We start from the raw sequence: 13,967 nt of genomic DNA, 5'->3' as shown, positions 1-13,967 counted from the left end.
CAAATCAGGGTACTGGTTCTAGTCGTAGGTGTATATAGGGTCATGGTTAAGCAGGAAGGTTCCCTGATTCAGACTACCTGGGTTGAAACTTATAAGAGGCAAGTTAACCACTCCAAGATTCAATTTCCTCATTCGTAAAGTGGGGATATTAGCTAAGATAGGATTTTTCAACAGCAGCTCAATTGACATTTTGAGCCACATAATCCCCCGACTCCACCCACCAGCAATCCCCTCACTCCCAAGTTGTGACAAAGATGTCTCCAGACATTCCTGATGTCCCCGTGGGGGCAAAAATCACCCCAGTTGAAAGCCAATGGGCAAAGACAATACAGGCAGGCAAGCAGTCATGTATTAAACAGTTAAACAACCGTGTCCAAGCGTTTGAATGCGAGGACTTTAATCTGTGGTGGCAGATATCATGAAATTATGCATGAACCGCCCCCCCCGCCTCTTTTTTTTTTTTTTTTTTTTTTTAGCCCATCATTAATGTTAGTATATTTTATGTGTGGCGCGCGACAGTTCTTCCAGCGTGGCCCAGGGAAGCCAAAATGTTGGACAGCCGTGAGTTAAAACATAGAAACCACTAGCCATTATGATAATGGTAACATTAAGAAACCTCTTCTCTTTGAGTTAATAAATTCTCCTGCCTTCAAAGTAAATATGGGAGATAATTGTCAAAGCTGAGTAATGGATACAAGGAAGTCCACATATATATTCTCTGCACTTTTGAGTACGTTTGAAAATGTCTGTGGTAAAAAGTTAAACCAAAACGACAATACAACCATAATTCTTAAGACTGCCAAATAGTAGTGTCTCATCTGGGATTTCCTCTTCTGCCTCTCCACTGCTGAGATTTAAAAGCAAAATAAACCCCCAGATCTGGAGGAAACTTAAAAAAAATATCTCACAGGAAGTGTGCTGGGCAGAGAGCTACGGGCTTAGCGGCAAGCAGAACGGTGTTTACTTTCCCTGCCTTGTTTCAAAAAGTTGTACCGTTCCCTGTGGATGCACGCGGATTTGCTCAGAGTTGTTCCAGTGACTCGAGGAAGAAGTCAGTCGCTCAGTTGCCATTGACTAGGTCAGTTAGGAGGCAAAATGGGTTGATCCCAGAGCCCACTGCTTGAGGAAGGAACTTGCTGCTGTTTGCAAGTTCAAAGGTCTGCAGTCAGATCTGCTGAGTGTTTTTTTTTTTTGTTTTTTTGGTCCGTCTCAGCGGAAACAGGAATGTGCATAAATAGGAGCTGTAACAGGCTAGCTTGGAATGTTTTACTTATTTAGTTATTTTTAAATTTTTAGTTTATTTATTTTTTGAGATGAATTCTCGCTCTGTCGCCCAGGCTGGAGTGTAGTGGCATGATCTCAGCTCACTGCAACCTCTGCCTCCTGGGTTCAAGTGATTCTCCTGTCTCAGGCTCCCCAGTAGCTGGGATTACAGGCATGAACCACCCCAACTGGCTATTTTTTATATTTTTAGTAGAGACCAGGTTTTACCATGTTGGCCAGGCTGGTCTCGAATTCCTGACCTCAAGTGATCCACCTGCCTCGGCCTCTCAAGGTGCTGGGATTACAGGCATGAGCCACTGCACCCAGCTGCTCTGAGTGTTTTAAATTGAGAGTTAAGTGTGAGCATTTTTACTGTATTAAAAAATACTCATCAGTTAAAAAAAAATACTGTTTTCCCCTTCCTGGGACACCTAAATCTAAGAGAACAACTCCTATTTAAAAATGATATAAAAATGACACATTTTAGAAGTATGTTTCTAACTGTTCCTGAGAGGCTGCGTGGTAAAGCTGAAGTGAAAGATGTGTTTTAAATCTGTATATATGGGCAAGTACATATTGGTGATTGGAGCTAGATGCTGCCTAAATGCATGACCCAGACTTCGAGGAATTATAGTGTAATGGCTAGGAATACAGGTTTGGAGTCACACCATAGTTGAAAGCTTGGCTTTTTTTTAGCTGTGGGTCCTTGGGCAGGATACGTAATCTCTCTGTGCCTGAAGAACCCACCACCCCCATCTTGTAATGGGGGGATAATAGGCCTGCCTATCTCATGGGGCTATAAAAAATTTTCAGTTAACTTTTACTTATGAAGTGCTAGTAGGGTCCCTCATACATAGTAAGCACTTATTAAGTATTAACTATTATTATTATTATTATTAATATTATTATTATTATTATTTTGAGACGGAGTCTCGCTCTGTCGCCCACGCTGGAGTGCTGTGGCGATCTGGGCTCACTGCAAGCTCCGCCTCCCGGGTTAACGCCATTCTCCTGCCTCAGCTGGGACTAGAGCTGAGTCCTGTAGCTGGGACTACAGACGCCCGCCACTATGCCCGGCTAATTTTTTGTATTTTTAGTAGAGACGGGGTTTCATCGTGTTAGCCAGGATGGTCTGGATCTCCTGACCTCGTGATCCGCCCGCCTCGGCCTCCGAAAGTGCTGGGATTACAGGCGCGAGCCACCGTGCCCGGGCGAGTATTAACTATTATTTTAATGGTTGTATTTTTTGTCATTTTATTTTATTTTATTTTATTAGTTATTTATCTGAGATGGAGTCTGACTCTGTCGCCCAAGCTGCAGTACAGTGGCACCATCTCAGCTCACTGCAACCCCTGCCTCCCGGGTTCAAGTGATTCTCCTGCCTCAGCCTACAGAATAGCTGGGATTATAGGTGCATACCACCACACCCAGCTAATTTTTGTATCTTTAGTAGAGGCGGGGTTTCTCCATTTTGGCCAGGCTGGTCTTGAACTCCTGACCTCAAGTGATCCACCTGTCTCTGCCTCCCAAAGTGCTGGGGTTACAGACATAAGCCACCGCACCCGGCCTTTTATTTTATTTTATTTTATTTTATTTTATTTTATTTTATTTTATTTTTTAGAGACGGGGTCTTATTCTGTTGCCCAGGCTAGACTGCAGTGGTGTGATCATAGCTCACTATAACCTCCAACTCCTGGGCTCAAGTGTTTCCGCCACCTCAGCCTCCCAAGTAGCTAGGCCTAAAGGTGTATGTCATCATGCTCAGCTAATTTAAATTTTTTATTTTGTAGAGATGGAGTCTTGCTACCTTGCCCAGGCTGGTCTTGAACTGTTAGGCTCAAGCAGTTCTCCCACCTTGACCTCCCAAAGTGCTGGGATTACAAGTGGAAGCTACTGTGCCCAGCCTATTTTTTTCTCTAAAGTCTTTACAAAACTTACGATTAAATGTAAAGAGAAGTGGAGGTAGAACATATTAGCCTTAATCTCACTCTCCAGACAGAATTACCCTTAACTTTTCAGTATTTGTTCTTGCAGGGTTCCCTCCTCCATATTTTAAGGCTATTATACTGTAATAGTTCTTTTATTCTATTTTTTAAAATTTATTTTATTTATTTATTTATTTTTTTGAGACAGAGTCTCACCCTGTCGCCCAGGCTGGACTACAGTGGCTTGATCTCGGCTCACTGCAACCTCCGCCTTCTGGGTTCAAGTAATTCTCCTGCCTCAGCTTTCTGAGTAGCTGGGATTACAGGCACGCGCCACCCCGCCCAGCTAATTTTCGTATTTTTAGTAGAGATGGATTTTCACCATGTTGACCAGGCTGGTCTCGAACTCCTAACCTCAAGTGATCCACCCGCCTTGGCCTCCCAAAGTGCTGGGATTACAGGTGTCAGCCACCGCACCCGGCCTAATTCTTTTACTTTTTAAGAGACAGGGTCTCGCTCTGTTGCCCAAGCCAGAGTGCAATGGTGCAGTTGTAGCTCACTGTAGCCTTGAACTCCTGGGTTCAAGTGAGCCTCCTGAGTAGCTGGGACTACAGGTGCATGCCATCTGCCCAGCTAATTTTATTTATTTATTTATTTATTTTTGTATTTTAAATATTTATTTTATTTTTTTCTGTGCGTATGCTTACCCAACTGGCTTTTTTTTTTTTTTAATTTTTTTATAGAGACAGGGTCTTGCTGTATTGCCCAGGCTGGTCTCAAATTCCTGGCCTTAATTGATCTTCCCACCACAGCCTTCCAAAATGCTGGGGTTACAGATGTGAGCCACCCCACCGGCCAATTTTTTTTAATTAAATATAATTTACCGTTTTATTATTATTTTTTAAATTAAGATATAATTTACCATTTTATTTAATTGAGATATAATTTACCATTTTATTATTTGTTTTGAGACAGGGTCTCTGTCACTTAAGCTGGAGTACAGTGGCACAATCTCTGCTCACTGCAGCCTCCACCTCCCGAGTTTAAGCAATTCTCATGCCTCAGTTTTCCCGAGTACCTGGGATTACAGGCACCCACCACCAACCCCAGCTAATTTTCTGTATTTTTAGTAGAGACAGGGTTTTGCTGTGTTGGCCAGGCTAGTCTTGAACTCCTGGCTCAAGTGATCCACCCACCTTGGCCTCCCAAAGTGCTGGGATTATAGGTGTGAGCCACTGCGCCTGACCCTAATTTACCATTTTAAAGAGTATACTTGAGTGGTTTTTATTCACGAGGTTGTGCAACCATCACCACTATCTAATTTCAGAATAGATTAATCACTCATGGCTGTATTTTAATAATTATCTTTTGTTTTTTTAATTCCCAAACCCTAGAAGATGCCTCTAATGGAGGAATTTCTGAGCAGCACCCCTGGCCCAGTGGCTTTGAAAGGGAGCTCAAACCAGAGACGATTTCAAGCCCTGGACATCATATCCTGAGGGCCACAGGAGAAGAGAACATGGCTGTGAGTTTGGATGACGACGTGCCACTCATCCTGACCTTGGACGAGGGTGGCAGTGCCCCACTGGCTCCCTCCAACGGCCTGGGCCAGGAAGAGCTACCTAGTAAAAGTAAGATGGTGGGGTGGGCTGCGGGGAGCCCAGCTTTTCTGTTTCAGAGGCTGGGAGGTGATAAGCGCTTTGTGGTCTGATAGTTGGGGTGTGTAACTTGTTGCCTGGCCCCACGTTTGAGCCCCAAGTTCTGATACAGAAACTACTCCTGGGAGACTGTGGGTTTCTCCTTCCACACCCTCAGCTTGGCAGTGTTTCTGGGGGCCTAGCCGCCCTTCTTCATGCTCTCATTCCCTTCTCCACCTTTCTGCCTTGCACCTGAGGTACCTTGGCCTGCCTGTGGATGCTTGGCGGGGACCTCAGGCCAACCTGCTTTGGCTGCCTTCCCTGCCCCATTCCTTGTTAAAAAAAGAAACAGATTTCAACACCAGCCTCCGTCTGTCCCCATCGGAAACCGTTGGCAGGAAAGCAGCACTGCCCGTGTCTCTTTGCTCCATCTCAGTCCCCCCTTGCCCAGGACAGCGGGGAAGAGGGCGAGTGTTTTGTCATGATCCATTGATTTGAGGGCTTGGGGTTTTGCTTTGTCTTCCTCTGAACCAAAGCCTAGCACAAAGTGAACCCAAGTGCGGCAAGGAGCTTTAAATTTTTTTAATTTTAAATGTGTTTCTGGCAGAATGAGAGGCCTTGAAAACCTTTCTGGTTCTCATCCCGAAGCCATTTGTTTCAGTTGCTCAGGCCTTGGGCTCAGGAGAGGCTTAAAATAACTCGCCTTTTCTGGAGGGTCCTAAGACGTTGGGAAACAGTGCTTTAGAGTCTGCTTAGCAAATGGATGTTCCACCATCTGCCAGTGCTCCCCAGCCAGGCAGAGATGTTTGGGGCCAAGGAGAGACGAGCCAGGCTCTCCTGTCTCCTTTGTCCAGGGAGAATTCGTTGAGTTGCAGGGAGTTCGGTGGCCTCCCCTGGGAACTGATGAAGGAGAGCAGTGTTTCCAGTGTTGTGAGTGTGGTGGGAAGCCCTGGCTGCCTAGAAACAGGCTTCTCTTTGCTTCACTGTGTTCACCCTCATCTAGGGTGGCAGAGCTGGGCTGCCCGGGAGGATTCGAACATAAACCTGATTCTTCCCCAAGTGCCACTCAGGGATGAGAAAGCAGTGGTTCCGATTTCAGACTGTCTGCTTTCTGAAATCCCTTTGCAAGGCTAGGCAGTATTATCTCTATTTTATAGAGGAGGAAACTATGGGTCAGAAAGGTCAAGTAACTTGTCTGAAGTCATACAGCCAGGAAATGGTTGAGCAGAGATTTGAACCCAGCATCATCTGACTCCAGAATTCCTTCCCCTTCTCCTCTTCCTTCCTTTATTTCTTCAGCTGCTCCTCCCTCTCCTTTTTTCTTCACCACCCTTAATAAATGTGAGCGCAGGCCAGGCGTGGTGGCTCCCACCTTTAATCCCAGCACTTTGGGAGGCCAAGGCAGGAAGATCACTTGAGCCCAGTGATTTTGAGTTCAAGAGCAACCTGGGCAACATAGCGAGACCTCGGCTGTGCAAAAAAATTAAAAACTTAGCCGGGTATGGTGGTGTATGCCTGTAGTCCCAGCTAATCAGGAGGCTGAGGTGGGAGAATCGCTTGAACCCAGGAATTCAAGGTTGCAGTGGGCTATGACTGCACCACTGCATTCCAGCCTGGGCAACAGAGCAAGACCCTGTCTCAAAAAAATAAAAGGTGAATACAGGCCTTTAGCATTTATATTATCTCCTCATATAACCCCAATATAGGGTTGTTATTATTATCTGTATTTTGCAAAGGAAGAGACAGGCTCAGAGAGGTTAAGTAACTTGTCCAAGGTCACACAGCTAGCAAGCAGTAAAGCCTGTCTGATCTTTCCTCCCACACCACAGTGGAAGGTGCTTTGGGGAAAGGGATGAAAGTGGTTGTGGCTCAGTTTCAGCTTTAGAGAGGAATGCTTCCTAGTGAGGGAGAGTGGTTGGCCTACTAAGGGTGTGACTTGTGTCTGGAAATAGCCAGGCTCAAGATTCTAAATGGGAGTCCTGGCTGTCATCGTGAGTGTCACTTTTAAGTCCCTCCAACGTGCCTGTTGTGATGGTGGGGTGTCCAGCTTTCCTGTGGGATGAAAGTGGCAAGAGAGCAACCCAGTCCTGTGTCAAGATCAGGTTTTGAACATCGATGAATAGGAAATAGGCCAGAGACACAATAAGACTCCCCTTGGCTAGACCACTAGCGAGGCTTCTTTTATCTTGGCAAAGTTAGTGGCTTACTTTGGTTTGTTTCTCAGGAATAAAGAAATGTATAACCAACTGCTGGGGTCCAGGGACATTGTGTTTCCTGCACAGCACATTAGCATCTTAGTTTCCTCTCTCAACTTCTTACTGGGTTGTTTTTTAAAACCTCAATGACTCGGTATAATTCACCAAGCCTGACTGGGAAGAAGAGTAGGACCTGTGCAAGTAAACAAGAGATTTCAGAGGAAGCCTGCTCTGCCTTAGCATAGTAGGCCTTTGCTATTTTGTGCTTGGATGTTGGCCTTGACCTTCTACCCCAGTGTCCCCCTGTCCCTGCTGTCTGAGGAGCAGTCCTTCAGTCCTTTTTTTTGAGACAGAATCTCGCTCTGCTACCCAGGCTGGAGTGCAGTGGCACAATCTCGGCTCACTACAACCTCCGCCTCCCGGGTTCAAGCAATTCTCCTGCCTCAGCCTCCCAAGTAGCTGGGATTACAGGCGTCAGCCACCACGCCTGGCTAATTTTTTTTGTATTTTTAGTGGAGATGGGGGTTTTACCATGGTGGCCAGGCTGGTCTTGAACTCCTGGCCTCAAGTGATCTGCCTGCCTTGGCCTCCCAAAGTGCTAGGATTATAGGCGTGAACCACTGCATCCGGCCCCGAGGAGTCCATCTAAAACACAAGCCCACCCTGGTGGTTTCCCTGTTTTAAAGCTTCCTGGGACTTTCCCATCCCTCTGGGGGTGTTGGGGAGGGCAAGCTCTTCAGCTGGCAGATGAAGCCTTGCTGTTCTAGTGCCTTCTTGCTTGACCGGTCCCATTTCCTGCCTCAGTCCACAGCATCATTCTGCATTTAGTTTGGTGAATCCCCTGTGCATTCTTAAACCTCTCCACCTTGCTGGCAAGTCGGTCTAGAATCCCTTTCTCAGCCTCTTGTTTGCTCGTGGCCTCCAGTTCTGTCTGGAAAATCCTGCTGATAACACCGTCTCTTTGACGCCTTCACTGAACTTCCCCTTCCTGACAGAGCTAATTACTCACTACCCTTTTCTGCTTCGGTATCTTGATTAGGCTTCCATTATTACAAGTAGATTATGGTAGAGTAATTACACATTTAACCATCTGATCACCAACTAGGCCCTGAAATCCATTCATCTTTTTTTTTTTTTTTTTTTGAGATGGAGTCTCACTCTGTCGCCCAGGCTAGAGTGCAGTGGCACCATCTCAGCTGACTGTAACCTCCACCTCCCAGGTTCAAGTGATCCTCCCACCTCAGCAGCTGGGATTACAGGCACGCATCACCATGCCCAGCTAATTTTTGTATTTTCAGTAGAGACAGGGTTTCACCATGTTGGCCAGGCTGGTCTCAAATTCCTGACCTCGAGTGATCTGCCCGCCTCGGCCTCCCAAAGCGCTGGGATTACAGGCATGAGCCACCATACCTGGACCATTTATCTTTGTATCACATAGCTCAATGCCCACAATATGCAGGTACTCAACAAATCGTGGTCAGAATCAATGTACTTGGATTTCTGGGGCCTCGCAGCTCATGGGAATGGCAGTCAGTGTGAGGACCCAAGTTAGAGGTGGGCAGCCTCCTTCCTGCCGCCTCTTCTCACCATTGCTTTGAGTCCCATTGCTCTCAGCACAGCTGAGTGTCCTGGTGGCTGCCATCATTGACCTTTGTCTTTGGTTGCTGTAAACCTTTGAAGTACTAAGGAGTTGGCAGAATGCAGATGCAGGCCATCCTCGGAGTTGGCAGTGACCGAACGACGCAAGCTTTCTAAGGCTGAGTCACCATCAAGCCTGGCATTTGTTTTGGCCCAGCAGCTGCTGAGACCTTCTCGGCACTGTACCTCCACGCTTCATGTCTGCTTGGGCACCCCTAACAAAACACCATGAACTGGTGGCTTAAATGACAGAAATCTAATTTCTCATGGGTCTGGAGGCTGGAAGTCCAAGACCAAGGTGTCAGCAGGTTTGGTTTCTTGTGAGGCCTCTTTCCTTGGCTTGCAAATGGTTGCCTTCTTGCTGTGTCCCCACGTGATTGTCCCTGAGTCTGTGTGTCCTCTTCTGATAAGGATACCAGTCCTATTGAATTAGGGCTCATCCGTATGACCTTGTTTTACCTTAATCACTTTTAAAGACCCTTTCTCCAAACACAGTCACATTCTGAACTACTGGGGGTTAGGACTTCAGCCTATGAATTTGAGGGGGACACAGTTCAGGCCATCACACTCCTACCCCTTCTTCAGAGGCAGGGGCCGAGGAATCTGGTTGTGCTGCCTGTGACCTTTAATCCTATGTGAGGGCCTTATCCCTGTAGGAAATTGGAGGGTTTGGGTTTTTCTCCTTATATGGGCAATTGTGGATTTAATCCAAGACTCAGACATCTTTGGGCTCTAAGCGTGGCTGCTGCAGTGCTAATGAATGACTCACAGGCAGCACGGTGTCAGGTTGATAAAGGAGGCAGGTATGAGCAGAGGTATTTAAAGCCTGGAAACTAGGAATAACCTTGAAAACAGTCAGTGGGGCCACTGTTAGAGCGGTTTAGAGACAGACCACAGTCCACACCGTGTGGCAGGCGGTGGTCTCACCCACTATATTCAGGGAATCAGGACGAGTCTGAACATAGTGGGCAGTCCAAGGAATTTCCCAGGGTACCTCTGGTCAGACTCAGCTCTGCCTCCTCCCTGCCTTTAAAGCCAGCCACTGCCTAAGATGGGCTGGACCATGTGCCTTTTCTGAGTGAGGGAAGGATTGGGCTCGGTGGGGCTGGCTGAGGTCTGAGCAGGATGCTCGGTCTCTGCTTTGGTGCCGGGTTGTTTATGGTTTTCAGGTGACAGGTCCTGCAGCTAAGGTCCGAGGTCACAGCGCAGAAAGCCTACCCTCTCCCTCCTTCACGTCAATGCCTGGCACACCATCAGGAGTTCACTAAGACCCAGTGCAACCTCAGCAATGTGGAGGATCCCTGCCCCCTGGCAGGGGCCCCCATGTTGCACCCTGGTCCCCTTTTCAGGGTCTTCATGCAGCCAGGGCGAGTTGGCACCAGGCTCAATCAAGGTGGGCCAGAGCTGTTGGCCTCAGGGCCACTGTAACCAGGAGGAGCTGGGAGAGATCCTCACCGGCTGGCAGCAGAGGATAATCCACCCCGAGGCATGCACTCCATCACTGATATCTGTACTGTAGCTCTGCCTCTGACCAGATGGCCCCAGCATACTTGCCAAAGAGTGAAGAAGCCCAAGGGGCTTGCACAGCTTTTGTCACTTGTGATACCATTGTGGGTGGAGTGGTTGAGCTGAGTATAGTGCTTAGCTACTCCAAGCCTCAGCCTGCTCATCTGTAGAATGTGACCATGATGGCATCCACCAGTAGAGTCGTTGCGGGGGATTGAGTGAGATCATTGTGATCACATGGTCAGTGCTCAGCCGGTCATAGGCGTTATCATGCCAGAGACTGGGCTTTCTTGGAATATCCTCCATGAGCATAGGTCCTGAACCCAGGCCATGATTCAGATCCTTCTTGCTTCACTCCTGGCACAGCAGGTGGCCCCTGCCGAGCTGGGACGCCTCCATGTAGCAGCTGGAGACCAAGCAGCAATTTGATTTTCACAGGCTCCCACCGAGCTTGGGCATTTGGCTCCGCTGGAGTCATTCCCCTGGCTTTTACAGGGCCTCGCCAAGGCAGAGCGCTGGGTGTCACCAGACCAGCAGTGGCACCAATTAAAATGAGTAAGCATCCAGCATGCTGGGCAGGAACCTTGCAGCCGAGCCTTGGAGCTTTCACTTCCTCAGCCCTCCGCTTCTTCATTGGAGGGATCCTGTCTGTTGCCTTAGGCCCCCTGCCATGAGATGCCGTCTCTTCCCGTCCCCCTTTCCCCGCACACAAGACGCTACCGCTCTAAATGGCAGTCATGGCAGCTGGGTGCAGGCTGGAGCACCTGCCACGCTCCTCCCCGCTCGCCTTGGGGAGGGCTGAGTTCACGTTTGCTCTGAGAGCGCTTCATGAGCCAGAACCGTGAACTTCTCAGCTTCCCCATCGGGGAGGGAATATGGGAGGGCTTGGATGGCTCACAGCAGCGTGCCGCTGGGGGCATCTGGTTGCAATGCCCTCTGCGGGGAGGTTTCAAATGACAGCAAGGTAGCCCAGGAACAAACCTGGAGTGACATCAGTCTTGAAACAGCCCCCATGCTGCCTTCCTGCTCCAGGAGCCCCGGGCAGGTCTCCAGTCTTGCCCTTGGCTGGAGTGAATCCTCTGGTTCAGGCATTCTCTGACTGTCACCCTTCTCCCCACAGGCAAGTATGCCTGGGGAGGGTATGTGCCTGGGTCAGAGTATGTGCAGTCATAATCATGGCCTATGGGTGTTGAGCCCTTGCTGTGTGTCAGGCGGTATCCAAAGCACTTTTTTTTTTTTTTTTTTTTTTTTTTTTGAGATGGAGTCTCGCTCTGTCACCCAGGCTGTAGTGCAGTGGCGCAAATCTCGGTTCACTGCAAGCTCCGCTTTCTGGGTTCACGCCATTCTCCTGCCTCAGCCTCATGAGTAGCTGGGACTATAGGTGCCTGCCACCACACCTGGCTAATTTTTTGTATTTGTTTTGGTAGAGACGGAGTTTCACCGTGTTAGCCAGGATGGTCTCGATTTCCTGACCTCGTGATCTGCCTGCCTCGACTTCCCAAAGTGCTGGGATTACAGACGAGCCACTGCGCCCAGCCCCAAAGCACTTTTGTGCTGCTGTCTATCATTTGGTCCTCCCTCACAGCAGATTTGGGAGGCCGTTACTTTCAATATCATCGTAGAGAAGAGGAGGCCGGGCGCGGTGGCTCAAGCCTGTAATCCCAGCACTTTGGGAGGCCGAGACGGGTGGATCACGAGGTCAGGAGATCGAGACCATCCTGGCTAACACAATGAAACCCCGTCTCCACTAAAAATACAAAAAAATTAGCCGGGCGTGGTGGCGGCGCCTGTAGTCCCAGCTACTCGGGAGGCTGAGGCAGGAGAACGGTGGGAACCCGGGAGGCGGAGCTTGCAGTGAGCCGAGATTGCGCCACTGCACTCCAGCCTGGGCGACAGAGCGAGACTCCGCCTCAAAAAAAAAAAAAAAAAAAAAGAGAAGAGGAAACGGAGGCTCTCAGAGGTTGAAACTTACCCAAGGTCACGAAGCCACTTTGACTTCCTTTGAACCCATGTCTACTGACTCCAGAACTAGTCTCTTACCTAATATGCCCCCCCGTGAGGTAGAGCTCTGTGGAAGAGGTAGCATTTTAGGCTGAATCTCTTTCTTTCCCAAAAGGAAGTTGGTTTCTATCTTTATCCCTTTTTTAAATTAAACTTTTATTTCCTCTAAGGCAATTATTTTAAATGGAGTTCCATACCTGGAGCTCCCTTTCATATTGTACAAATAGCACAACTGATGGTGTTTCATTGTGAAGCTGTGTTGGATCATCCCAGAGAAGCCCCGAGACGGGGGAAGTGAACACCACACCACAGAGGACAGCCACGCTCTCACCATCTGCGGAAACTAGGCTTTTCCCCAATGCACGCCTTTCCCCGATTCTTCCTCTGCATAGAGACATGTGGCTGCTTTTTCCATCATGGTGGTTAGAACAAGAAAATTTGGGCGGAAAATGGGAGTTCTCAGGAGTCAAGATTTGGGCCTGGGAGAGGAAGGATGAGGAGGAGGAGTTTGGAGTGGGGCATGAAGGTAAACTTCCAAGGCCAGGTGGGCTTGCTGAGGGCAGTGACCCCTTGAGGTTGTTGACTCCCATTGGCAGGTGACCCCATATCCGGACCTGCCTGGTAGAAGTCCCTGGACTGAGCCAGATATCCAAATTGGAGCCACTGGTGCTTGTGTTGCCTTTTGTACCGGATACCCCTTACGCCTTGTTTACTTTTTGTTGGAGATATTTATCTCCTTGTAAAAAGTGCAGTTCTTTCCCTACCCCAGTCACGAGGCTGTGACTCAGAGGAGGTATAAGGTCGTAGCATAAAATCTGAGGGCTGGGCCACCACGTGGCCTGCCGGGCCATGGGCATGCTGGGGACAGTGTGCACTCTCTGAAGGGACACTGTGACTTACTCTGGCTAATCGCTGTCGTATAGGATCACAGGCTGATTGCTAGCACATTTGCCAGTTTTTCAAAAGAAATTAGAACCTATATTTTTAATCAAAAGTCTTTTGATTCGTAAATAGTGGCAACCAATTCATATATGTCTTCAAAGTAGCCAGCTGAGTGAAATCTGGTCAGTAGGCTGCCCCTGCTCTCTCTGACATAGAACATACCGATTCACCCTCTGTTTTCTGTTCAGAGAAGACTACTTCAAATCAAGGAAAAGAGTACAAAACCAACCAACAAACTCTCCATGGCCCCTGAGGTTATCTTCCTCTTCCAGTGGCTTCCAGTGGGAATCAGAACAGGTCAGGCAGTCTCCTCTTTGCCACTAAATGCTTTACCCAAAGAAAGACCAGATTTCATTTGACTTTGGAATCAAAGCTGGGGCTGGAGGGTGGAGGTGTCAAGCCAGGCCAGGCAAAGGGAGATTTGAAGCCAGGGCAGGTGGACGCGTCTCCCAGGAAACCCTGCATCATTCTTTCCTGGTGATTCTTTCCTTCTTTGTTACAGTTCACATGCGTCTAGGGAGTGCTCATTCTACATTCTTCCTTCTTATCTTCATCCTACGCCATTTTGGACCCCTACCTTTTTTTAAAAGTGATTTGATTCAGGCTGTAACCTTTTTTTTTTTTTTTTTGAGACAGAGTCTCTCTCTGTCACCCAGGCTGGAGTGCAGCAGTGCAATCTTGGCTCACTGCAAGCTCCATCTCCCGGGTTCACGCCATTCTCCTGCTTCAGCCTCCCGAGTAGCTGGGACTACAGGCGCCTGCCTGTGGTAAAAAATTACCATGCCCTGCTAATTTTTTTGTATTTTTAGTAGAGATGGGGTTTCACTGTGTTAGCCAGGATGGTCTCGATCTCCTGACTT

General features: G+C 48.3%; 1 protein-coding gene across 1 annotated transcript in view; it reads left to right on the top strand.

The window, feature by feature from the left end:
- The window catches only part of LOC105493375 (two pore segment channel 1), a 74,980-nt gene that overhangs the window by 738 nt on the left and 60,275 nt on the right, over window positions 1–13,967 (top strand). The window contains exon 2 of the mRNA XM_011760953.2: window positions 4,583–4,819. Within this exon, the coding sequence (XP_011759255.1) occupies window positions 4,708–4,819 (112 nt within the window). The 5' untranslated portion in view covers window positions 4,583–4,707. The remainder of the gene's footprint in view (window positions 1–4,582; window positions 4,820–13,967) is intronic.

Source organism: Macaca nemestrina, chromosome 10 (genome assembly GCF_043159975.1).
Source record: "Macaca nemestrina isolate mMacNem1 chromosome 10, mMacNem.hap1, whole genome shotgun sequence".
NCBI lineage: Eukaryota > Metazoa > Chordata > Mammalia > Primates > Cercopithecidae > Macaca > Macaca nemestrina.
Note: the sequence above shows the minus strand (reverse complement) of the source record. Positions and strands in the feature narration are given on the sequence as shown.